The 26,638-nt window shown below is 36.9% G+C and overlaps 1 protein-coding gene across 2 annotated transcripts in view; it reads right to left on the bottom strand.

The window, feature by feature from the left end:
- Positions 1-26,638, bottom strand: part of LOC142358591 (piwi-like protein 1) — a 72,930-nt gene that overhangs the window by 29,637 nt on the left and 16,655 nt on the right. For both annotated transcript variants that reach the window (XM_075410018.1, XM_075410017.1), the window contains exons 3-6: positions 23,093-23,296; positions 12,295-13,145; positions 10,978-11,303; positions 4,417-4,765 (exon numbers count right to left, since the gene is read on the bottom strand). In XM_075410018.1, coding sequence (XP_075266133.1) covers positions 4,417-4,765; positions 10,978-11,303; positions 12,295-13,145; positions 23,093-23,296 — 1,730 coding nt within the window. The remainder of the gene's footprint in view (positions 1-4,416; positions 4,766-10,977; positions 11,304-12,294; positions 13,146-23,092; positions 23,297-26,638) is intronic.

Genomic DNA, 26,638 nt, shown 5'->3' with positions numbered 1-26,638 from the left:
CTTCAACTGATGTTATTGTAGCTTATCATCGACTACTACAATTAATCCAATAGAAAAAAAAACTAATTCCAGGCCACTTGCGATATAAAATCTAGCAGTAAATTTCACCAGCTCTGTTAAAAATGTTTCAAAAGTATGCGGAAAAGATTTTTTAGCCATTTTAAACAAAACCAAACATTGCTGACAGAGTGACAGAAAGTAGCCGCGATACTTTGTAGATCTGCAGTCTAAAAACCGAAGGAAAAAAAGACAAAAAGTTTCATTTTAATAATAACCGATACGTTATGTTTTCGATACGAATATGTAAATTTATTGCTGCTTCTATCAGCTGGTCTCAAACAATTTTCAATTAGTGTAACACACAGTCATTTCACCTTATCTCTTTGAAAAAAAGTCGACTTGAGAGTGATACGATCATTTTTGAGAGTGAGGTAAGTCTGATGTGACCAAAAATTTAATCACGCGAATAAACAAAAACTCGCCAATAAGATTGGCAAATGACGTCACGCATGCCATTCAGTTGATATTGAATCAACCAACGAACGAAAGGCAGATTTGAAGTGATTGTGACGTCATAAGGTCGTAACAAAAATCTTGACGAAATTGGAACACAGAAGGCCAATAATAGCCTCAGCTATCGCTTTGCGTCTGGCTATTAATCATGAAAACATGTGAACAGACCGCAACAAACAGCAAGCACAAATCCGGTAACGACTTAGCGATCCGCCTCTCCAAGAAAACTACCCTTCTACTAAACTAATGCCTAAAAAACACCCACAAAAAATTAAAGGACAAGAAATTAGCGCTAAACCTCATTTGAACTATAAAATCATAAATCAATTTTTCCATTAAACAATACAAGTGCACCATGTGCATTTGAAAACGTTGAATGGCTACCTATAGAACAATACGAAAGCGATCATAAGCTTACAAACGTCAATTTTCTGTCGTATTTATCAACAAAAACATTTGATAACAAAAAAAACTATTCCATTGGTTTTTTAAAATGCCTTAAAAAGACAACGATTTAAACTCCGTTTAAAGTTTTCTTAAAAGTTTGAATAGTGTTCTTAAATATTTCAAATAGTTTTCTTAAAAAGAAAACTATTTTGAAACTCCGTAGAGCAAACGGCTGAATTCATTCCCAATAAATGGAGAAAGAAAACAAGAGGCAAAAGATGCTAAAATGCTTAAAACCCGTAAAGCACTTAACCTTGAAAATTGCATAAAACTCGTACTAATTATCCATAAACTTCAAAAAAACTATATAACCAGGCCTAAACTGTTTAATATAACCAATTGAAATATCTTAACCGAAAACAAAAACAGCTTGAAAATGACGCAGGTGAACCAAAAAAATAAGCTCGCTTAAAGAAAACTTCTCGCTTGTTCAAGAAAACATTGGTATTAACCCAAGACCACTCTCTTTTCACCCCACTGTCAAATTTTGTTCAACACTCAAAACAAACTTAACAGATTAACGTCGCGCGAATTGCTCTCAAACGAGCGGCGAGTGTCTGGCGTTGTCACTAACTAACCAAGATTTAGTGAGGCTAGCTCTAGCTTATTGAAAGAGCGGAGCGGCGGGTGAGCCACGGGGGGGGGGGGTTGTACAACAGTGGTTGAGGGCAACAGTGGGAGGGGATCTTTGGCTGCAGCGGCGGGGTGGGGGTGTGGAATCGATTTCTAAGAACCGCCCTTCACACCATAAGTGTCTCTAAAGCAGTTTCTGTGAATCGCATATTTGGAGACCAGTGAGCTGAAAAGCTGTAAGAGAATCTGACGCCCACTGGGCGCAACCTCTTTATCCCGTTTCTGAGGAAGAAAAGTCAATGGTTCAGACGAAAAACCGGTCAAGCGAAAAATCGCATCAAAAAAGACCAACAGGACTAATCTAATTGCTAAAACTTCGTTTGAGAGCAATTAACAATGATTTCCTAACAAATTCTGGTTAAGTCATTTATGATAAAAAATTTCTACTATAATTCAACGTTAGTGAGGGTAATAGATAATATCTTGCCACATAACAGCAGCTGATTTGCGGCATCAAGTTTTGAGAGAGAGAGAGAGCTGGAGAGAAATAAAACGGAACGAAATCCCAACCAACAGAGAGAGAGAGAGAGCTAGGAATATTTTCCATGATGAACACATGATGAGCTTAGACTTCAACTTCTAGTTTTCTAGCCTTGTTAGTAATTAAATCATATAGAACTGAAAGTACAAAATTCTCAAAGAAGTTTCCACATTTCCATTTTTGTCTCTGGATTTCTGTCATATAACCCATCTGCAAGACGTGAAAAGCTTCAATGGCCAGTAATGATCGTTAAACTCAGAAAAGGACAAATATTCAAAAATTTTAAAAACAATTGCAAAATTTAACAAAACTTTGCTAAAATTCGTGATATTAATATCTTCAGAATCATTTCATTGCCACAAAAGACTATCCAGTTTCCCTTTTTCATGCCTTACTCAGTTTCACCGGCTCATAAACACCCAAAAACTTAAAACATGACAAAATTTTCCGAAAAATCAAATTATCAAAAATTGCAAAAACTTGAGTCATTAAAATATTGATAACCATTTTATTAACTCTAAAAGCTATGCAACATCTTACATTTGAACCTTGGAGGTCCATAGTGCCAGAAAAAATCAATTATTCAAAAGATTATAAAATTTCAAATATTTAATTCCATTAAATCTAAAAAACTATGCGGTAACCTATTATCAAATCTCTTACCCCTGAGGCTGAAGAAAGCTGAATAATGACAAAAAGGTAAAAAAAATGATAATGAGAACAAGTTTTGTCAAAAAAAAGCTTAAATTAGTGATATTAAAATGTTTAAAACCATTCTATTACTAAAAACTGTGCAATAACCTATTTTCAAAGCCTAGAGGAGATTCCTTGGAACCTAAGTTTGAAAAACTCAAAACTTGACAAAAAAAACTTTCAAAAAGCTTGAAAATTAGTATAAATTTGTGTGTGTTTGTTTGGATTACAAAAACATATAGCTCCTAACATGGTAATAAAAAGTAATAATGTCTTTCAAACAACCTTTATCAACTTTAATGGGCCTCAGTTCGAGACTAGTCCAACAAAACGAAAAAACACAAAATTGCACCATTTGGGCTCAAAAACTCAATATGAAACATAGCCGGCAGATTGCCAGAAAATAGCCGCGATAGACACTTGTGGCCTACCATGAATTAAAACAACTAAAGAAATAAGATTGACAAATCGACCACCAGCTTTTTAATAGACCACTAGACTTTTTGGGTAAGATTCGGGCTGTCATTTTCATGAGACACATTTGCTCTACAAGGAAAAACTCTACAGGAGTGAGGTAAGTCACGCAATTGACCTAAAAGCCGAAATGATGTCACGAACACACATATTAACTGCAAAGCAGTAGAAGTCACTGAAGTCATTGCAAAAGTCAATTCCAAGCCAAAAGTCAGGGTATGACGAAACAAATATCTGTTAGACGAAAAAAAATTAGGAGCGCAATAATAGCCGCCTTGAATTGCTGACGCGGCCATTAAAAAATTCAAAAAATTACACCAATTTTGGCGCATTTTTCATTTGACTTTCAGTAGTGAACTGCACTTGAGTTCAGCAGATGACACTTGAGCTGTTGACGCTTGAGTTCAGCTGCTATGAAGGAGAGAGGAAATTTAGATCACGCAAAACGAAAAACTGAAGGGCGTAAAGATACTCGAAGTCATGCAAAAATTTTACATCAATTGCTTCAAACTTCGTTCCAGAGTAATTAAAGAAACACCAAAGCTCCTCTTTGAGTCATAAAAAAAACGCCGGAATGCAACTCCTAGGCCCGCAATTATCGCCGGCTGAGATGAGGGTGGCTATCAAACAAAAACATAACTGACTAACGTCGGAAGAATTGCTCTCGAACAACTAGTAGGAGCTCTAATCAATTCCAACCTGCTTCAGTCAGAGGGTAGCCTAAATGGGACTACAAAATTCATTAGGGGGCTTCAAATAAGTTTAATATATACCACTATTAAGATTTAAAGTGGAAAAAAATGACACCAGGCGCACTTACCATTTGACTTCAAGTTTTAAATTGTCGCCAATTGAGTTCAGCTCCTTGGAATTGCGATAGAGAAAAATTTAGATCACGCAAAGTCAAGGGCGCAAAAATCACTAGAAAACTCTAGCACAAATTTTGCATAAGGCAGACGTTTATAATAATTGCTTTTCTTCGAGAGCAATTAAACAGCAGACAACGAATAATAGCTTTGCTGTCGCTGCGAGTCTATTGATAATTCATGCCAAAACTGAGGCTATTAAATCGACTGTAGCACGAAAAATTGGTCTTCGATTTTACAATCGACCTAAGTTCGTCGGTTAGATGAACAATTGATTGATTGCATAAGAACAGCAATTTTCTTCCTTACCGGTCCGCTCGATTATCCGGCAACACGAAGATGCAAAGACTTAAACTGTTCCCCGCTTCTGCTCGAGTCTGTTTTATTGACTGAATCCAGTCCTCGCTTCTAGGTGAGTTGACTAGAATAGCCCTAAAGCCACCCAGCTGCATGCCAAAACCAGAACTAGCCTGATTCAATTTCTCATGCAGTGTTTTGGCAATGTTTTCATTTTGTTTTACGTAGAATATAGCGTAGTTGTTGACCGTGACTGGCGATCGGAAGCGACAGTTCTTGAGTACCGTTCCAAAGTCAGCCGAGTTTGTGTTGTAGTCGACCGGTTTGTCGAACGCAATCTTCGGAGAGTTCAGTCGTTTTCCTGAAAATGGTGGGAAGATGATGGCTTTAATTAACGCCCTCTATTTGTAACCTCAAACAAGGTTATGCAGTACATACAATATGGTGAATGAATGCAAATTTCAAACGTAGCTGGCATATTGCCAAAATATAGCCGCCATAGCTTCGTAGATTTGCAGTCTCGAAAAAAATTATCTTTTTATTAATTGCTAAAATTTTACGTTTTGATTAAGACTCTGCATACCTCATTGGTGCTTCTATTAGCTGCTCTAAAATAACCTTCAATTAGAGTGACATACAATCAAATGACTTCATCTCCTTGAATTGAGGTAAAGAAAAGTCATTTTGGTAGTGAAGAAAGTCATATTTGATAGTAAGGTCAGTCACGTGTGACCAAAAACTTAAATCACACAAATGGACAAAAACTCCTAGGTATGAAACATGATGTCACGCACGCAATTCAATCAAAATTGCATGAATGAACGAAAAAATCTTATTTCAAGTGATCGTGACGTCATATGGTCGTAACAAAAATACATACCAGCACGAGTCCTGAAAAACAAAGCAAAGAAATAAAAATTTAAGATATGAGTATCAGCTCCACTAGAAAGGCAGCATTCTAAAGCCAACAGCATACAACAAAACTAACACACAAAAGAACAGCATTGGATAGGTAAAAGAAAAGAGCACAAACTGAAAACATTAAAAAATCTTATTTCCAACTTTTGAGAAAGCGAAAAACGATCACAGTGAATGCAACCAAAAAGGCACAACGAAAACAATTTGAAATCTTGGTACTCTAGACAAACATAACGTCTAAAGAACAGATATTAGGAAAAAGAAAACAGGACTAACGAAATTTGCCAAAACACGATGTCATCGAAGGTTTCGAAATAAACCAAATTTTACACCAAAAATTTGGACTAATTAGAAAACATATATAATCTTCTGTTTTGAATAGAACAAGGGCTGACGCTAGGAACAAACAACACTATCAAAAATTAACTGAACTTTAATTCAACACGAATGGTCTCAAAATCAGAAACCTAATCGCTACAATCTGGAAAAAATATGTTTACCCAAGTCTCATTAAAACAGCCGATAAGACTTTTCAAAACTAAAATCAAGAGATTATAAACCAGATAAACAGTCACATTCAAAACTGAAAAAAATTGTTTCATAACAGCTACTGTTCTTAAAACAATGTTCGTATAAAGTCATTAAAATCAATAGATATGGACATAAAACACTGACGAAATTCAATTAATACTCTTTAGAGACAAAGAGCAGATATGGGCCACAGTTAATGATAGGACAAAAAACTTGAGGTCAGACTAAAAAATAACGGTCAATTTTTGAAAACAAGTAACTTGAAAGTTGTCAAAAACCTTAGACGGATACTCAATGTAATAGGGACACAAAGGAAGTTGGTGGCGGGGAAGTGGGTGAAGGGTTCCTAACCTTCGGTGAACCTCATAATTAAAGACATTTAATGACTATTGAGCAGTACGGCACTACGATAACTTGTTACATGTTAGAATATCGATCAAACTATAGTCTTAAAATTAGTGAGAATTAGAAAGAAAGTTTGACTTACCAGATAAGAAAGACAAGCAATATGACTTCGATCAAAGAAATTATATAAATGAATCGTCAAGAAATGGTGCTTAGAATCAATATTCGGTTCAAATTGGTGAATCTAGATAACTATTATTAGAGTTAGATTAACTGATGTAAAATCTTCCCAGCATGTACTAAATGATGATATCTCCGGAATTGTGAATGAATTCTTAGAAAAGTGCAAATGCATTCCATTTATGGTTCCCTTTGCGACTGATTTGCAGAAGCAAACCATATTGGGTAACCTTTGCGACCCCCACTATAAATCACGGTGCTAAGATTAGTTTTGTATCTTGACTTTTTCACACTGATAATGGGTATATATACAGCTGATGTTTGAGTCCTTTTTCATCCCCAAATTCAAATCACCATCTTGATCTAATAATCAGATCTCTCCTGTAAATCTCTAAATTCTACTGTAAAATATCATTTTGTTATTCTCTCATTTTTGAGAAATAATTCTTTTACTTAGTTAAAAACGCTTTTTATTCCGCTTGCGAAAGCCCATAACCCAACAGGTCATGGGCCCAGCAATTTTCTAAGTCATAAAATCAATTTCCAAAACAAAACTAATTTGTTGTTGACAGTCATAATCCATTTCTGCTTAGTACCTTTTCTTTTCACAACTGTTTTGCCTGCTCAAACTCCAATGAATCAACAGACAGTGAAGCTGCTGACCTACACAGGAAAGGCACAGGACTTTCCAATCCGGAGCACAAGATTTGTGGCGATGATGCAGACGAAGGGACTCTACAAATCACTACTGGGGACAGAGGAGCAACCCAATTAGCCTGCGCCACTGGCCAATGGGGCAACCAATGATGAGAAGAAGAACCACAAGGTGCTGAAGGATGCATATGAGAAGGAAGTTGCAGACATCAAGGAGAAACGGAACAATGTGTGGTGCCATCTGGCACTGACTCTAGATGCAACAACCCTCATGCTGATGAGACATGACTGTGTGGGAGATGATGGCATTGGAGATGAAGCAAAGGCTTGGAAGCTTTTGCAAGAGAGAGTTCAGAGTGTGGAGACGCCGAGACACTGCTGGAGATTGCAAGATGTTTGCTCATTGACTCAGGACTTCCCAAGATGATGTGGGGTGCAGCAATTCTTTACGCAGCAAGGATCAGAAACTTGGTTGTGAGACGAGGAGAAGAAAAATGCCCAGCAGAGCTGATGAGAGGTATAAAACCTAAGCTTCCAATTAGTACATTATCTATTTTTGGTTGCACAGTCTTCATGAGGAAGAGGGACAAGAGAAGTCAGCAAACTTGAACCCAAGGCACTGGAAGGGAAGTTTGTGGGTTACACTGAAGGAGAAAACGGATATCTGGTGTACATACCCAACACACGCAATGTGATGCCAGTTCGAGATGTGATCATCAAGGAGTCTGAAGTGGGCTCAATCCCTGACAACAAAGAAACGGCTGACCTACTAGATGATGGGTCGGAACTGGGAATCTGGCTCCCAGATGATGGTCATCAAGACGATGACAACAGAGAACGACAGGACACATCTACTGCAATAAAGGAGGAGTGGTATGACGCAGGGAGCGTGAATACTCAAGAAACAACACTGAGACCAGAGGCCTCAGATGTTGGAGAAACAGCACTAGATGAAGGATCTACTGCAACAAGAGGGAGTCACAGAGACTCAGAGTCACTGGAAGACAGTGACACAGAAGACTTCTCACAGTTAGAGACAGTTGGCTTCAATGAAGATGCACTGGAACACGCGGACAGAGCAGAGCCCAGACGAGGGACACGAGCAAGGAATGTTCCGCAATTTTTGGAGAAGTCAGGACCCATCTTGCTGTGACTGAGGGCGACTATGTGGAAACCAAAACAGTCTACAAAGCCAAGCAAGGTGACGATTGGGACCAGTGGCACCGGGCAATGAAGGACGAGGTCAAGGCACTCCAAGACAATGAGACTTGGAACCTAGCGAGACCACCCACAGACAGGGACGTCATACCGGGCAAATGGGTCTACAAAGTGAAATTGGGACCCAGTGGTCAAGTGGACAAATACAAAGCGCGCTATGTGGCGAAAGGCTTCAAACAAGTGGAAGGACTGGACTACTTTGAGACTTTTGCGCCTACCTGCAAGCCAGAGACATTCAGGATTCTACTTCAGCTATCAGCGAAGCAAGGCCATGTGACGCACCAATTTGATGTCAAGACTGCTTTCCTGCACTCACCAATCGAGGAAGAAGTGTATCTGGAACAGCCACAGGAGTTTGTAAAACGCGGATCAGATGAGAAGTTAGTATGTCGACTAAATAAATCAATTTATGGTTTGAAACAGGCTGCTAACAACTGGTACAAAGAGCTGGCAAACTTCCTACTGAGACAGGGGTTCACCAGAAGCAGGAACGATCACTGCTTGTTCGCAAGATCAGAGGCAGAGGATCACACCTTCATCTTGGTCTGGGTTGACGACATCATAGTAGCATCAAGAAGTATGACAGTGGTCTCTGATGTCAAGAAGGCACTAGAAGCAACCTTTCACATGGAAGACAGAGGGAGACTACACTAGTTTCTGGGTCACGAATCAGACGAGAAGAGGGCAAAGTCACAGTCGACCAAGAACGCTACATAGAAACAATGCTTGAGCGGTTTCAAATGGATCAATGCAAACCCTCAAGAACTCCAGCTGATTTAAATTTGAAACTTCAGACAGCACAGAACGGAGACGAAGAAGTGGACCCGAGGATCTACAGAAGCTTGGTTGGATCACTTCTGTATCTGGCCGAACAGACGAGGCCAGACATCATGTTCACAGTCAACATTCTGTCCAGACACATGAATGCACCTAACAATTAACACTGGATGTGCGGAAAACGACTTCTGCAATATCTTCAAGGTTCAAAAGGTTTAAAACTTACTTACACAAAAGAGGCTAGTTATGATGTAGTGGGGAAAGTGATGCAGACTTGTCTGGAGACGTGGACGACAGAAAATCAACAACGGGCTATTACTTCAAGCTCAACGGACGTGGCGCAGCACTCAGCTGGGGTGTCAAGAAGCAGGCCACAGTTGCTCGTTCTTCATCAGAAGCAGAATATCAGGGCATGGCAGCAGCAGTTCCGGAAGCACTTTACCTGAAACAACTTCTAGAGGATTTTGGCATCCAACAGAAACGTCCAATAGCAATTGGAGAAGACAACCAAAGTTGTATCAGACTCTGCCAAAACCCAGTCATGCACAAAAGGAGCAAGCAGATCGAGACAAAGTTTCACTTCATCCGGGACAAGACGGAGGATGGGACTATTTCAATTCATTACGTCCCTACAGACAAAATGGCAGCGGACATCTTCACAAAGTCCTTACCCGTTTCGAAAGTGGAAACATTCAGAGCAGTTTTGATGGGAACAGACTCTACGCAATCAGCTCAAGTCTGAGTGGGGGTGTTAGAATATCGATCAAGCTATAGTCTTAAACTTAGTGAGAATTAGAAAGAAAGTTTGACTTACCAGATTAGAAAGACAAGCAATATGACTTCAATCGAAGAAATTATATAAATGAATTGTCAAGAAATGGTGCTTAGAATCAATATTCGGTTCAAATTGGTGAATCTAGATAACTATTATTAGAGTTAGATTAATTGATGTAAAATCTTCCCAGCATGTACTAAATGATGATGATATCTCCGGAAGTGGGAATGAATTCTTAGAAAAGTGCAAATGCATTCCATTTATGGTTCCCTTTGCGACTGATTTGCAGAAGCAAACCATATTGGGTAACCTTTGCGACCCCCACTATAAATCACGGTGCTAAGATTAGTGTTGTATCTTGACTTTTTCACACTGATAATGGGTATATATACAGCTGATTTTTGAGTCCTTTTTCATCCCAATTCAAATCACCATCTTGATCTAATAATCAGATCTCTCCTGTAAATCTATAAATTCTACTGTAAAATATCATTTTTGTTAGTCTCTCATTTTTGAGAAATTAATTCTTTTACTTGGTTAAAAACGCTTTTTATTCCGCTTGCGAAAGTCCATAACCCAACATTACACTCAGGGCTGTACCCGTTTGTCCCCTTTTTGAGGAGGAAACGTCAAAAAGGACAGACAAAAAATTGGTCAAGCAGAAAATCGCATAAAGAACAGCAACTGACGTCGAACGAATTGCTCTGGAACGACTGGCGAGGCAAACAATTTAGAAAGGGGCATGAGCCAGAGAAACCTTTATGCTGCAAAACTTCTGACCTCTGACCTTTTGGATGAGAGTTGGTGACACTACATAATTTGAGAGCAATTAATCACCATTACGCTTCCTGTCATTAAAAGACAGGGCACCAATACAATTCAAATTCTTAGGAATCGTAGAAAACCACGAAAACGCCAATGATGGGCACAGGCATCGCCTTGTGGCTATTGATCATAACTTATCAATTTTTCATCTCGCCGAAGGTGCTCCAAATCATAGCTGCCAGAACAAATTACATGTAAGGCACCATTTCGACGTTATCAAAGCTATATAGAGATGTAGCGGTGGATGCATTGAACAATGAACAGAAAGATAAATTATTTAAACCTTGTTTGAATATTCTTAACAGGGCTAGAATTCCATTTTAGAATATGAAAGCGACATAAACACTTACCATGGAATTGTATTAAACTTTGGTCAAAGCTCATGTTCCAGAAATTGAACTGGGAGTTAATGCCCTCGTTTTTCGAGAATCGATTCACCAATTCCGCAAGATTTCTGGCTTTCACAGGAGGTCCTTGACGGGTGATCTCGCCCATAGCTTTAGTAAATCGAAAATCTGCCTTTTGTTCGTCAGAAATTCCCGTTACATGACACAACTCCGGAACTAAGAGAATGGGCTGCGTCATTCCTCTTCTTCTGTCCTTTTCTTTTGGCTGAGATAAGAGCAGCGGCTGTTTAGGATCTTTGATATCAATATTGTACACGGACTGATAGTACCTAAAAGAATAACAATCAAAAATTAGAATTTCATTTTATCAAGGAAGGTAGATTACGAATAAGTGATCCTAAATGGATTAGAGAGGATACTCGGCAATGGCCAAAAATTGAGCAATAAGAAAATAGAAGAGCAATGGCAAAACAGCGCATAAACCTGCTGCGGTCCCTGAGAACAAAATTTCATTCTTATTTTGAAAATCAAACGTTTTGACAAATGACAAGCTATCTTGGATCCCAACGAGTGAATTGCTTTAAAACTAAAATATCATTTTCGAAATTACATTTATTACAATTTTTTAAACCTCAGAAATGTTGATAACAATATTTTCACAGTGAGCATAATATACTCTATAGTTAATGTAAAAAGGATAAGAACAAGGTCAACTATTTGGTCTGAGAAAACAAATGAAAAAGGAACCTCGATACACATTTCAAATTATGCCGTTTTCCATTTTTTTGCATAGGAAAATGTTAAGATCAACTTCTGAACAGTGAGCACACCAGATACTATGCTTAAGCAAACACAATCAACGAAAAGCTGCTCGTTTACATTTATTATCTAAAAATAATTGCATTTCTACAAAACAAAAAACTGACTGACGTCGGACAAATTGCTCTGGAGCAACAGAAAGTCGAGATTGCGGCTTTTGTTGTAGCTATATTAATCTTACGGAGGCTGCCGGTAGTGCTTGAGTATAAAAGCTTAGGAATAGTTTCCGCCAAGGCTCCCAAAATTGGCATTCATGAGTTTGTCTCAAGCGTTTGTCAGATGCCGTACACTTAACGCCCACTAAGGCTCCTAATGCCCTCAGGCTTCACCAAATGATCCGGTTTTTGAAAGCGGAAAGTCGATTAAAATCTCTCAAGCGAGCAAACTTCTTTCGAGATCTATTAAATATGATTAAATTAGCCTCACATCACTTCGTGTTTATTACACAAATAATTCCTGGATTAATTCCGGGAAACCTGCTATATTTTTATCCATACTTACTCTTTAAACGTAATCTGCTCGCCCCGTTTCTCAAATTTGTCCATTGGGGTCGCTTCAAAACTGATATCATCCACGCGGTGTCTTTTTTGATTGTAAGGTGTGAAAACAATCCTGCCAACAATTTTGTTGATGGCTTGTTGTTGAAAAGCTTGTGTATTGGATTGAGCTTGACGATAGATATCCATCAGTTCATGATACACAGTTCGTACAGCTGCTAACTTAAAGGTAGTATCCGCCACTAACAAAAGTCCGCCTTCGTACTTATTGACAGCAGTGGCATATCCTGGCCACAGTTCATAGCCATTTCTCATGTCAATTTTGCTTTCTGGATCGAAATGATGTCGACCAAAAGGCACATAGTTTAATGTTGTTAGTCCTTTTTTCATTAGAACACCAGCAATCCTGAGATGTTCACTCGAGCCAGCAAAAACATCGGATCTATGTGAACAAGTGACATGGATACTCTCATTTCGTTTTGTTACAAAATCAAACTCCACTTTTCCATTGGGTTCCGAGATAAGACTTCCGGTGAATAATGCGCTTCCACCATCGTACAAGATGTTCCGTCCTCCCAATTTATCAGAGTTCTCCTTAACGATTGCGATGCGTAGCCGTTTTCCATCCAACTGAGGGGTGAAGTCAACATGATAAAGTCTAGCAGCAGGGGTATCCATATTTTGCGGTGGATAGAGTGTAATAGCGTTGCCAACTAATTCCACTGGCTGTCCCCTGATCGAATTGACGTTCAGTGCCCATTCCCCTTTATTGAAGAAACCGGAGGACAAATTCTCTTCATCATGTCGGTTGACACGTCGCTGTCTCGGTTCGCGAGTGTCTCCTCTTCCACCAACCTAAAAAGTTTAAGCTTTGAGCTTGATTTTTTCCCATATGATGCTCACCATTATATTTCGCGGGTTACGGAAAACTGTTCCGGATTACTAGTTCCTAGGCACAAAAAAGCTTGGTTTTGAGCTTCATCAATTTTAAAACTGCAACATTTGCAACTGCTAATTTACTGCATTTGAGATTAAGTAAAAATGTATTAAAAATTACTGGCTTGAATGAATTAAACAAAATTTTTAAATATCGTATCGAAGAAAGGGTAAACATAAGCCTGTATCATCGAACGAATTAAACTAGCCCCTAGCTTTCAGGGAAAACATGAATTCCTAATTAACGTACCTTTATGTGGACAGTAATGAGGCTCGTATGTTCCGACCCCTCTCAATCCCAATATTCACTCAAATCTTTGTCAACTAGCGGACACAGCGTAAAATTTCAAATGGGAGAGAAACCTGAAGAACTTATAGCGGCGTTTTTTGATTACAATTGTTGAATTTGCTATCCAGAAATCTCTAATCAGAGCTGATAAAATTCGAAGTGTCAAAATCTACATTTGCACATTGCGAGACATTTCAGACTTCATATTTTCAACTTCATTTTCAACTTTTGCAACAACAGCTGACTTGTTCTATAACAAAAAGACTATTTAAAACCGCTGTCAGATCGCCACAAACCAGTTGCAATAGCTTCCTAGACTTGTATTCTGAAAAAAAAGACCGAAGAGATCAGTTTTCATTTACATATTTATGGGATGCAAAATTTTAATTTGAAGGGTATTGACTAATTTGTGTTGTATTCTCTTAACTGTCCTCAAATAATTTCTAATTAGAATATCATACTCTTGCTGCCCTCATATCCTTCGATTAAAGTGCGTATAATTCTCTTCGAGAGCGACCTACCAAAAACGTGCGACAAAAAACTTAATCAAGCAAGTGAACAAAAAAATATAGCAAAACAAGTCCTGAATTACAATCCAAAGAATTAATTATCTAATTAACCAAGTATCAGCATTTTTACAGCTATATCAAGCATAAGTCAATTTTGACAGTCAGCGAAGCATAAGACTGCAGATACGCAACAACAAAAAAACGAAAACCCTTTCTTACCGTTCATAACAGTAGAAATTAAAAAACATATAGCCATTTATACGACGCGGGCTGAGAATGCATACACCAACTTTGCGGAAAACCCATAAAAAAAAATTCCAAAAATGGCCAAAAAAGCTGAATACTGAAGACTATTTATCAAAAATAGGCTGCATTAGAAAGCGGATGAGACTTATTATTAGCACTAAACGACACCACCACGAAATACGCGACAAATATCAAGCTCAAGGATTCAACAAAATTTTTGTAAATAAGGCCGCAGTCTTAAAAAAGCAATAGCTGTGACCTTAAGCCAATTAGATTAATCAACGCCCATTAGCAACCGATGAGATCTGACATTGATGAGACTAAGTGATAAGGCAAACGAATGATAAGTGATAAGACAAATGAATACAGGCAACATTAACTTGTCATAAAAAGCAGCAGCTATCAATAGGAGACAATGAATAACTATACTATAACCTTATCGGGCAGCGAATATGGGATTCAAAAAAGAGAGCATGAAGAGCAGCAAACAGAACAGAGAACTATTTTTAAAAAATCAAATAGCCCAAGACATAAAAACTATCAGGTACAAACTGAAATGAAAGAACCGATTAAATACATTTATACCTCACTGACCCGTCATTATTCAGCGATAAAACAACAAAAAAAGCCCAAACACTCGCAAGACCAAAAAATTTTGGTAATATTATGACCACAAAAAGTTTCAAAGCCTAAAAATAAAAACAACAGCCCATTGAAGAATTCGGGCAACGTCAACTAGGCACAATTAGAGCGCAGTTACTTTTTAATTCCACTTAAAAACCAAGAAAAAATAACCGAATAACGTCGGGCGAATTGCTCTCTAACGACAGGCGGCGACTGGCTTTGCCAATAGCTAATCAAGGTTTAGTAAGGCTAGCTTTAGCTCGAAGGGGCGTGAGGTAAGCGCAACGGGGAGGGGGGTCTTCGGCTGCACACGGGGCCCTTACGACCTGAACGATGTGCAAGGGGGAATTTGGGGGTGGGGGGGTCAAGTGAGGGGGGTCAACTTTAAGAACCGCCCTTCACCATAAGTAAAGGTCTCCAAAACAGTTTCTGTGAATAGCATACTTGGAGACTAAAGAGCTGAAAGGCTCTAAGACAATCTAAAGCCCAATAGGCGATACCTGGTAATCCCGTTTTTGAGGACGAAAAGTCAAATGGATCAGACGAAAAATCGGCCAAGAGAAAAATCGCATTAAACAAAGACCATTAGGACTAATATAATTGCCAAAACCTTCATTTAAGAGCAATAAAAAAGAAGTCAAACTGACTCATGCAAAAAAACTTCACCAAAACGCAGAAATTTAAAAAGCAGTTTGAAAGAAACCATGCTCCAAAACCCAGTATCTTTTTCGCTCTTTCCACTATTTTATTTTTATGAGACACATACACTAAGTAAAAAAACTTTAATAGAGCTTTTTCAAAATTAATATTTGAAATAAAAATTGGATGATCTAACGACCAGAATGAACTAAATGGTAGTCAATAAGGTCCAGCATTTGGTATGCGCAAAAATGAATTAAAATTAGAATTCTATGATCAAGATTTTGAGCAAAAAAAAAACAACAATTTTTGACAAATTGACAATGTGGTTAAGGATCTTTAGAATGATTACACAATACAGTGGCGTCAAGTTAAGAGAACCAAAAAAACTACATGCATAAATCCTTAACCACGGCATACAATATAACTTTAGAAGTCATCTATTATAAATTGGCAATCAATGTTTGCAAAAGACAGCTTTAAAAATAGGTGAGATTCACTGTCGTTTAGAAAAAAAAAACGGTATCAAACGAAGTGAAAACGATAGCTGAAAGTTGGAACGAAAAAAATGACCAAACAACACCACACTTGAAAGCCAAAAGAACTTGAATTTGAGATTAAGCGATAAGACTGGAAGAGAAGCATTATTAAGAGCACTATTCCGGAGTTTATCCCGTTTCTAATTCTCATTTTGTTTTTTTTAAACCATAGACGACAGATTGCCGGAAAATAGCCGCGATAGACGATTGCGGCCTTCCATGAATTGATTACAAAAAGATAGACAGATCGACCACCAGTCCTTTAATAGATCATAGACTTTTTGGGTAAGATTCGGACTATCAATTTTATGACACATACGGTCTATAAGGAAAAAGCCCTAAAAGAGCTTTTTAAAAATTGATATTCGAAATCGAGGACTCAAGACTAATACTCAAGAATTAATGCATATAAGATTGGCACTACTTAGATGCACACCATTGATCTTTAACTAGTAAATGTTTATAAAATATATGAACTTCATTAAGTGATTTCGAAGTCATTTATGTGAGTGAGGTAAAGCACGCAATTGACTTAAAAGCATAACAAATGACGTCATGCACACCAATTTTAACTACAAAGCATTAGAAGTCACTGAAAATGAAAAGTTAATGGTCGCAAGAATCATCGATGGAGACGACGAAAAACAAAACAGTACAAGTCCTGAAATACAATCCAAAGTGAATTGAAGAAGGAGACAGTTAGAACTACTGCATCTGACCAGCTGATTGGCAGCCAAAAAAGCAAACAGTCCCAAAACTGGAGAAACAAACCAAACTAAACAAAAATATACTTATTGCTAACTCTTCAGCTTTTACCTTAACGGTCAAAAATTCTCCACATAAAAACCTCATTAGCTCACGCACAAGTCTTCACGTTTCTAAATTTTGCAAGAATGTTAAGCTCAAAACCGTATCTGTTGTCTGCTTCTCGAATCTGTCCCTTGAAGATTGATAAACCAAGAAAATGGCAAACATTTCCAAAGAAAAAACGTGAAACATTCAAACTTCATTAAAACATTGCTAAAATTGGTGATATTAAAATCTTTAGAAGCTTTCACAGTATTCAGTAACCCAGTTTCCATCCAAGGCAAAATTTCAATGGAGTAATCTATTATCAAAACCTAGAGGAGGTTCCTTGTCCACTGGGGCTGGAAAAATAAAGTTCTAAAGAACTTGATCAAAATTGCAATTTTCATTAAAAAAATGCTAAAATTTGTGGCTTGAAAATGTTGCAAACCAATCCATTGCAGATAAAAATTTTACAATCATCTACTGTCAAACCCTGAAGGAGGTTTCCTTGTCCCTGCGGCTGGAAAACGTAAAGAATGATAATAAATGTCAAAAAATTTAAAAATAGCAAGTTTTATAAAAACTGCAAAAATTCGTGATGAACTTGATGAAAATTGCAAATTTTATCAAAAAATTGCCGAAATTTGTAATGAAAAAACTGAAAACCAAAAATATTTTTCAATAATCTTTTTATCAAACCCTATGAGCTTTCCTGGCCCCTGCAGCTGGAAAAACTAATGAAAAATGTCGAAAAAATTTAAAAACCACAAAATAATGCTAAAATTAGTTATGATAAAATGTGGAAAACCATCCCATTACCGCTAGAGACTATGCAGTAACATATTACCAAACCCTAGAGGAGATTCCTTGGCAACTAGGGCTGAGAAAATAAAAATGGCTTCAAAAAAATTGTAAAAATTAGTATACTTTGCGTGTTTATGTTTGGAGTACCAAAACATATAGCTCAAAAAATGCTTATAAAAAGTAATCATCACGACAAAGCACCTTATCGTATTTTACAAATCTCAATTTCAGACTGGTCCATCAAAAAACACGAAAAATGACGAAAAAAGGCAAAAAAAAATGCGACATTTTGGCTCAAAAATGGCCTTTTAGCCTTGAACTAAGGCCTTCCCAGTTGCTTCACAATCTACGCACTTGAAGAACTACTAAACGCGTCAAAGGATCTCTTATGAAACTTGATGCCCACTGAGCTTTACCTGTTTATCCCGTTTTGAAAGTTGAAAGTCATGAAAAAAGGTGTGCAAACATCTTACATAAAGACAGAGCACTAATACAATCCAAATCTTGGATTGTAAAAACCACAATGTCCCCAATAATAGCCGCTATCTCTTAGCGGCTATCAACTTATGATCATATGACCTTAAAGAGGAGAGCGCACCAATACCATCAAAATTCTTTAAAGTTGCAATAAAAGTTGAAAAAAGACATGTATGCAAATCGATCCAAAATGGCAACAGTAAACAAAAGGTCGAGTGAATAAACAAAGTGAGCTCGACGCCATGCCGTCCTAACAAAAATCTTTTCCGAATAAAAACAAAGAAGTTCAATAATTGCTCGCTATCGCAGCTAATAAGAAAACAAAATTTGAGATATAGAATTAGATCAACATCACAATTGTCTAAAGGAGGAAACACAGACAGCGAAATACCTTCAATTAAGGAACATCCCATTTTTCAGCTCTCCGACTTTTATTACAGGAGGGCACTCAAATAAGCGAAAACTGCATTACGATAAAAATATCCTGCAAAACAAATGAAAGCAGAATAGCAGTTCTTTCAACTGCACAGCTCTTACATTCCAGCTATTTTAAAAAGATAAATTGATTGAGACTCGAGTGCATTAGCGCATAGAATGAAAAATGAAACAGGTAAACGCGTGAGGAATAGCTCTCGAACAACTAGGAGCTAATCTGTTTCAGTCTGCTTCAGTGGGTGCAGGTAGCCTGGAGACGAGGAGATTAAGAAGTTCCCTAAGAAACTTCAAATAACGTCATTAGAGCTTTCTATATACCACTATTAAGATTTAAAGAGCAATAATGATACCAATTTCGCTGAACTTTTCAGCTTACTTAGCAGTAAATTGGCGCCGCTGAGCTCAGCTGCTTATAATTGAATGAGAGAAACTTAAATCGCGGAAAACGCAAAAAAGGACTCCTGTCACTCAAAAACCAACTGTTAATTAATTTGCATTGAACAAACATACGTTATAAAAAATGCTGCAAACTTAGTAGGACGTCAACTAAAAAGTATTTTCATTTGTATTCTCATTTCAATTCCATTATATAATTAAATGAGTATTCTATCTGAAGCGCTAAGAAAATTTCAGCCCATATATAGCAGAGGAGCAAAGATATTTTCTGTCCTCGGTCTTGCTATCTTATTGAGTTTTTGATTCGCATGAAAAACTAAGCAACTTAAATAAACTAAGGGTTAGAAATTAACATCAACATCCAGCCGTACAACTGAGCACCATTGATAACTACCTTGTCATTGCCTTAGAAAAACAATTGAGCTGATCAGGGACAACGTGTTATCATCGTTGAAAATTCGAATTGTCTTAAGATAATAATCTGCAGTAGAAACTACCTGCTCGCTTCTCGCTCGACTTCACATCAGTTTTTTATACCTTTCTCTTTAACTACTGATCAAAAACCAACATACAATAGGGCAATTGAAATCCCACTTTCTACTTTTGACTGTAATAAACATCAAGACTTGAAAATTTTCTCATCAAGCAATTAATAGCAGCAGACACTACTAGCGGACAAAAGCTCAATCCGAAGAGGTCTTGAAGTTTTCAATAAGTTTCCCATGTATTTTTTACCTATGTGATAAAACTTTTACACCATGATAAAACACGGCTTCTGAAAAATATTAGATTTTTTTCTTCGAATAGTTTGCTGCCAAATACAAAAACCATCGTTTTGGTTAAATTTCATGGCGTGATTTCGAGGTTCCATGATTTTTCATGAATGCGATAAATAAAATTTGGCTCGTTTACTCATTGCTATAAATATGCTTAAGGTTTGTAATGTCATCGTGCAATGTTTCTTTTCGCAATCAATAACCTGTGTTAATCATTCACCTACTGTCCCACAAACTAGTCAAATAGGACTGCCTGGAAATAAACAAAAGACAGGTAATTTAGTGTTGCCTTTTATCCTTTGAAGAAAAATACAAATTTTTCTAGCTTTGTCTATTTTTAAATCAGGCATTAGATGACATTTGTAGATCTGGTCAATGTTAACTTCATCATAGCAATGTCATAAAAACTGAGCACATATGTTTAAAATTTTAAATTAAAAGAAACCGTCAAAAAACAAAACAACCGATCTTTAACTGTTCACCTAAAGAGAACAGATAAAATTGAAGATAAACCAAAACCCAAAAGTTTTACCTAGTCCTATATATGTTACAGTTAGACAAATTGCTCCCCAACGACATGCGGGCCATTAATTGAGCCGTTGCAGTCTAAATAAATTTTCCTTTATGCGTGCAAAATCAGTCGACCTGGAAGGCTTCGAACCCCCAATATCCGGATTTTTCTACGGAAGCATTAGCCACTCGTCAATCAACCTTCTGTTATTTCGAATCTTACATTCGCTTTCATTTCAACAATAAGCATACTTCAGAGTGAGAGCAACTGAGATGGCTCAAGATTGAAGACATGCGTGAAAGTCACTTGAAAATTCGAAATTTTGTTTGTACAACAAAAGCTCAAAAATTGTCAAAATTTTGCATAAAAAGAACACGTTTACAAAAATTGCTTCAAACTTCGTCCAAGAGCAATTAGTTAAAAGAAGCTCTAAAAAATACGTAGGCCAAAAATCAGACACTACAAAATGTCTGGCAAAACATCTTTAGGAACTTTGACAAACGTCAATTTAAGACCCATCCAACAAAAAACTTGTTGAAAACAAAATTGAAATTGGACAAACTTTCGCTCAAAAATTCATTTTGAAGTTAGGCTTTTCTAACACTTTTAACAATCTAATCACTTAAAGACTAACCCCTCCAGTGGAACAATGATCAACGAGCATTACCTACCTGTCCACCCGTTACGAAAGCTCATTAATGGAAAAAAGTGTGATAACATCTCACAAAAAAACAGTCTGCGCAAGACAGTTCCTGGATCATAGCCTAAAAATTGGTTGATCTAACGACCAGAATGAACTAAATGGTAGTCAATATGGACCAGCATTTGATATGCGCAAAAATGAACAAAAAACCCAAAAGCAATTAAAATTAGAATTCTATGATCAAGATTTTGAGCGAAAAAAATACAACAATTTTTGACAAATTGACACTGTAGTTAAGGACCTTTAGAATGATTACACAATACAGTGGCGTCAAGTTCAGAGAACGAAAAAACAACATGCATAAATCCTAAACCACGGCATGCAAAATAACTTTAGAAGTCATCTATTATAAATTGGCAATCAATGTTTGCAAAAGACAGCTTTAAAAATAGGTGAGATTCACTGTCGTTTAGAAAGAAAAACGGTATCAAACGCAGTGAAAACGATAGCTAAAAGTTGGAACGAAAACAAATGACCAAACTACGCCACACTTGAAAGCCAAAAGAACTTCAATTTGAGACTAAGCGATAAGACTGGAAGAGAAGCATTATTAAGAGCACTATTCCGGCACTGGTCAAGCAAAACTGGGGTTTTTGAGTTTATCCCGTTTCTAATTCTGATTTTGTTTTTTTTAAGCATAGACGGCAGGTTGCCGGAAAATAGCCCCGATAGACGATTGCGGCCTTCCATGAATTGATTACAAAAAGATAGACAGATCGACCACCAGTCCTTTAATAGATCATAGACTTTTTGGGTAAGATTCGGACTGTCAATTTTATGACACATACGTTCTATAAGAAAAAGCCCTAAAAGAGCTTTTTTTAAAAATGATATTCGAAATCAAAGACTCAAGACTAATACTCAAGAATTAGGGCATGTATGTTTGGCACTCCTTAGATGCACACTATTGATCTTTAACTGGTAAATGTTCGTAAAACTTAAAGTTCATTAAATCCTATAAGCAGAACAAATGATGTCAAGCACAAATTTTAATTGCAAAACAGTACAAGTCACTGAAATTGAAAAAGTCAATGTTCGCAAGAACAATCGATGCCGACGAATTAAAAAAACATAGCAGGACAAGTCCTGAATTACAATCCAAAGAATTGATTTAGGTTTGATCTGACAAAAAAAGCCGTTTTAGATGTCCAATGAGAACAATTAGTTTGACATCATTGAGATTAAGCAATTTTAGAAGAACAAAAAACAAGCAAGGCTAAATCAGATCTATTTTTTAAAGACATGGTCGAAATCAAAAACAACTTCTACGAACTCATGCCACTAATCAAATTCGCGTGTTTCTCATTATCAACCGATGAAACCTGCCATTAATGAGGTTAAAGTGATTAGACAGCAATAAGTTCAACAAATACTTGCAAACTCAAGAAATTCACTAGTTTTTATAAGGGGCAGCGTTTCAGGCAAAGGAAGCAATAGCTACGAGTTAAACAGATTTTAGACAAGAAGCTTTTATAGAAATTAATGAAAACGATCTATAATGAGACAAAGATATAAGATAATCAAGTAAACAACAAAAACTCGCAAAACTCGACAATCTAATATTTCCTGAGAACAATTGATGTCAACGCCATAGAAGGTATGTCAACTCCCTCACAAAAGCGGAAAATTCGTTTAAACACCAATTTCTGACACCATTTAAAGGTAGTTTGAAAAAAAATCACGACAAACCTACTAATTTTCGCTCCCTTTAGTACTTCAGCGTGACTAAAATCACCACTAATTTGACTTCTAACTGACGTGAAAAAGCCGAAAAAAGCGTGAACAGATCTTACAAAGACAGCACACCAATACAATCCAGGTCCTTTGGATTGTAAAAATAACGATGTCCTCAATAATAGCCGCTATGGCTTCGCAGCTATTAATAATAGCTATATCATTTTTGACTCATCGGAAAAATACTATTCAATTCAGCGCATTTAAAATGCGAACACACCTTTCTAATGAATAAATGGCTGAGAAAATAAATTAAATCAAACTCGTGTTTTCAAAGTTAGGTTCTTTTGCGAGCTCTAACTAGCTGTATTTTGTTTTATTAATTTCTTCGCGGGTCAACGTAAGCACCGTTCCCCTTATATAATCACCCGCCGCATTCGTCAATGTTCACTTACATTGAGTCCCGCCATGTTGTCTGCGAGGCCATTCGCTCCATTTTCATGGTGTTGTCCGCCATTAACTCCATTTGCACCTACCACTGCTCCACCTCGAGCTCGACCCGAGTCCTGGCCGTTTTCCATTGGTTGTATTGCCCCGCGTCCTCTACCTCGCCCGGCAGCCGCGACATCAGTCCCATGTTCAGCAAGCTCTTGTGGCAACTAGAATTACACGAGTTTAAATAGGCGTCTGTCTAGAACTACACAAGTTTAAATAAACAACAGTCCATTTCAAACAATTTTAAAAACTCCAGTTGGATAGGAGTGCTTTCACCAAAATTTTAAAATGGGGGGTTTAAACCGCCGAAAAACAGCTCATACGGTGACTGATTTTATTTTTGGTTTGTACCAACATTGATGGTTTGTACGCGTAGAGCCTAGTAAAACTAAGATAACTACTCAGTGACTTATTGCCCTCTTGACTTAACGTGTTTTTCCCGTTTTTGAGGTCAAAAAGTCAAATAGTCAGACAAAAAAAACCTATTAGATGAAAAGTTGGCAGTACAAAAACTGTTTTAAAAACAGCAGACCAGAAGGACTAATATCATTGCTACAAGCTTTGTTTAAGAGCAACTGAAAACTACAAGAACGCTCTCATTACAGTATTGGTTTGAGAGCCGAGAGGTAATACTCATTGACTTCTTTAGACCTTGAACTAATTCAAATTCAACTTAAGTTTTAAAGTGCAAAAGTCATTTTATTGAGTGAGGTAGATCACGTATTATCAAAATCACGCAAAATATCTTAAAACCTTTGCCAAAGAGAGAGAGAGAGAGAGAGAGAGAGAGAAAGAGAGAGAGAGAGAAATCAGGTCACGCGCTCAAATGCCGTTAGAGGAAGAAGTCATTCAGAAAATTTGACTTTTTCTGTGTAAACAAATTTAAAACGAAAGAGTGTCAGTCGACGAAACAAAGAAAAACATAGGACAAGACCTGACGTACAATTCAAAGAATTTTCATTGAATAAACAAAAACGACCTAGAATGGACTATGAGTGAAATGGGAAAACCATTTCTAAAAAATCAGAAAGAAAACACTGTCAAAAAGCCGCATGTGAACAGAAACCACTAGCGAGAAATAGATATTTGGTTCAACCAAAAAACTGGCCTAGAATGAATTATGAAAGGATTGGGCGAACAATTTAGAAGAAAATTTGATCAAAAAAATCGAAAAAACATTAAAGTCAAAGTGAAATTGCCGCATGTGGACAAAGAACCACTAGCGAGAAAGCGAATGTTTGTTCAAACACCGTTTTCACACTCGACTTTAAAATTAGCGAAAAAATTACCCGCCGCAAAACCACTCGCTCTTTAGCTCCATTTCCTGTTTCGACGTGACCAAAATCACTACTCCAATTTGACTTCAAAATCAAGAAAATGTGTGAATAGATCTTTAAAAAACGACAGCACTCCAATACAAATCAAATTCTTTGAATTGTAACAAAAACACCGCAAAATAGCTCCGCTCAGTTTACAGCTTCGCAGCTATAAAAAATCAAAAAACGCAATGCTTCAAATTCTACATCCGAAAACTTAAAAGCTATAAATTATGCCAATTAAATTGACTCATTACAAGCTTCGACAAAAGTTTTAATAGCCCCTATAGATTGAAAAATTAAAACAGTACGAAACTCTTTGAATTCGAAAAAAGCAAAAAGATTCAAAAACAAAAAAAAATCAAAAATTAGCAACAAGCATTATCATTTTAGGTGCATAAGTTTGAATTACCAAAATACGTAGGCCAAAAATCAGACACTACAAAATGTCTGGCAAAACATCTTTAGGAACTTTGACAAACGTCAATTTAAGACCCATCCAACAAAAAACTTGTTGAAAACAAAATTGAAATTGGACTAACTTTCGCTCAAAAATTCATTTTGAAGTTAGGCTTTTCTAACACTTTTAACAATCTAATCACTTAAAGACTAACCCCTCCAGTGGAACAATGATCAACGAGCATTACCTACCTGTCCACCCGTTACGAAAGCTCATTAATGGAAAAATGTGTGATAACATCTCACAAAAAAACAGTCTGCGCAAGACAGTTCCTGGATCATAGCCTAAAAATTGGTTGATCTAACGACCAGAATGAACTAAATGGTAGTCAATATGGACCAGCATTTGATATGCGCAAAAATGAACAAAAAAACCCAAAAGCAATTAAAATTAGAATTCTATGATCAAGATTTTGAGCGAAAAAAATACAACAATTTTTGACAAATTGACACTGTAGTTAAAGACCTTTAGAATGATTACACAATACAGTGGCGTCAAGTTCAGAGAACGAAAAAACAACATGCATAAATCCTAAAACACGGCATGCAAAATAACTTTAGAAGTCATCTATTAGAAATTGGCAATCAATGTTTGCAAAAGACAGGTTTAAAAATAGGTGAGATTCACTGTCGTTTAGAAAAACGGTATCAAACGCAGTGAAAACGATAGCTAAAAGTTGGAACGAAAACAAATGACCAAACTACGCCACACTTGAAAGCCAAAAGAACTTCAATTTGAGACTAAGCGATAAGACTGGAAGAGAAGCATTATTAAGAGCACTATTCCGGCACTGGTCAAGCAAAACTGGGGTTTGAGTTTATCCCGTTTCTAATTCTGATTTTGTTTTTTTTAAGCATAGACGGCAGGTTGCCGGAAAATAGCCCCGATAGACGATTGCGGTCTTCCATGAATTGATTACAAAAAGATAGACAGATCGACCACCAGTCCTTTAATAGATCATAGACTTTTTGGGTAAGATTCGGACTGTCAATTTTATGACACATACGTTTTTTAAGAAAAAGCCCTAAAAGAGCTTTTTTTAAAAATGATATTCGAAATTAAAGACTCAAGACTAATACTCAAGAATTAGGGCATATAAGATTGGCACTACTTAGATGCAAACCATTGATCTTTAAATAGTAAATGTTCATAAAATTTTAGGTTCCATGAGTGAGTTAAGAAGTCCTTTTTTGAGTGAAGTAAGTCACGAAAATGACCTTAAATCAGAAATAAGCGCACAAATTTAAACGGCAAAGCAGTAGAAGTCAATGAAGTCATTGAGAAAGTCAATTGCAAGAACCAAGAAGTCAGGTCGTAATATCGATGGAGACGAATTAAAAAACAAAGCATGACAAGTCCTGACGAACAATTCAAAGAATTTTCATTGACGAAGAACGGACTATGAGTGAATTGGAAAAACCAATTCAAAAAAAAAATCAGATCAAAAAACAAAAAAAAAACAGAAAATCGATGTCAAAATGCCACTAGCGAGAACAAAAAACAACTAGCGAGAAATGTCAATCTAATTCTAAAAAAACTGGGCCTAGAATGAACTCTGAATGGATTGGAAAAACCAATTAGAAAAAAATTCGGCCAAAAAAATTGAAAAAACCGTAAAAATCAAAGTGAAATTGCCGCATGTGGACAAAAAACCACTAGCGAGAAAGCGAATTTTTGTTCAAACACCATTTTCTCACTCTGCTTTAAAATTAGAGCAAAAATCAGAAACC

The sequence above is a fragment of the Convolutriloba macropyga genome, chromosome 2 (genome assembly GCF_964194025.1).
Source record: "Convolutriloba macropyga chromosome 2, txConMacr16.3, whole genome shotgun sequence".
Classification (NCBI taxonomy): Eukaryota; Metazoa; Xenacoelomorpha; order Acoela; family Convolutidae; genus Convolutriloba; species Convolutriloba macropyga.
The sequence above is the reverse complement of the archived record's forward strand: the minus strand, read 5'-3'. Positions and strand labels throughout refer to the sequence as shown.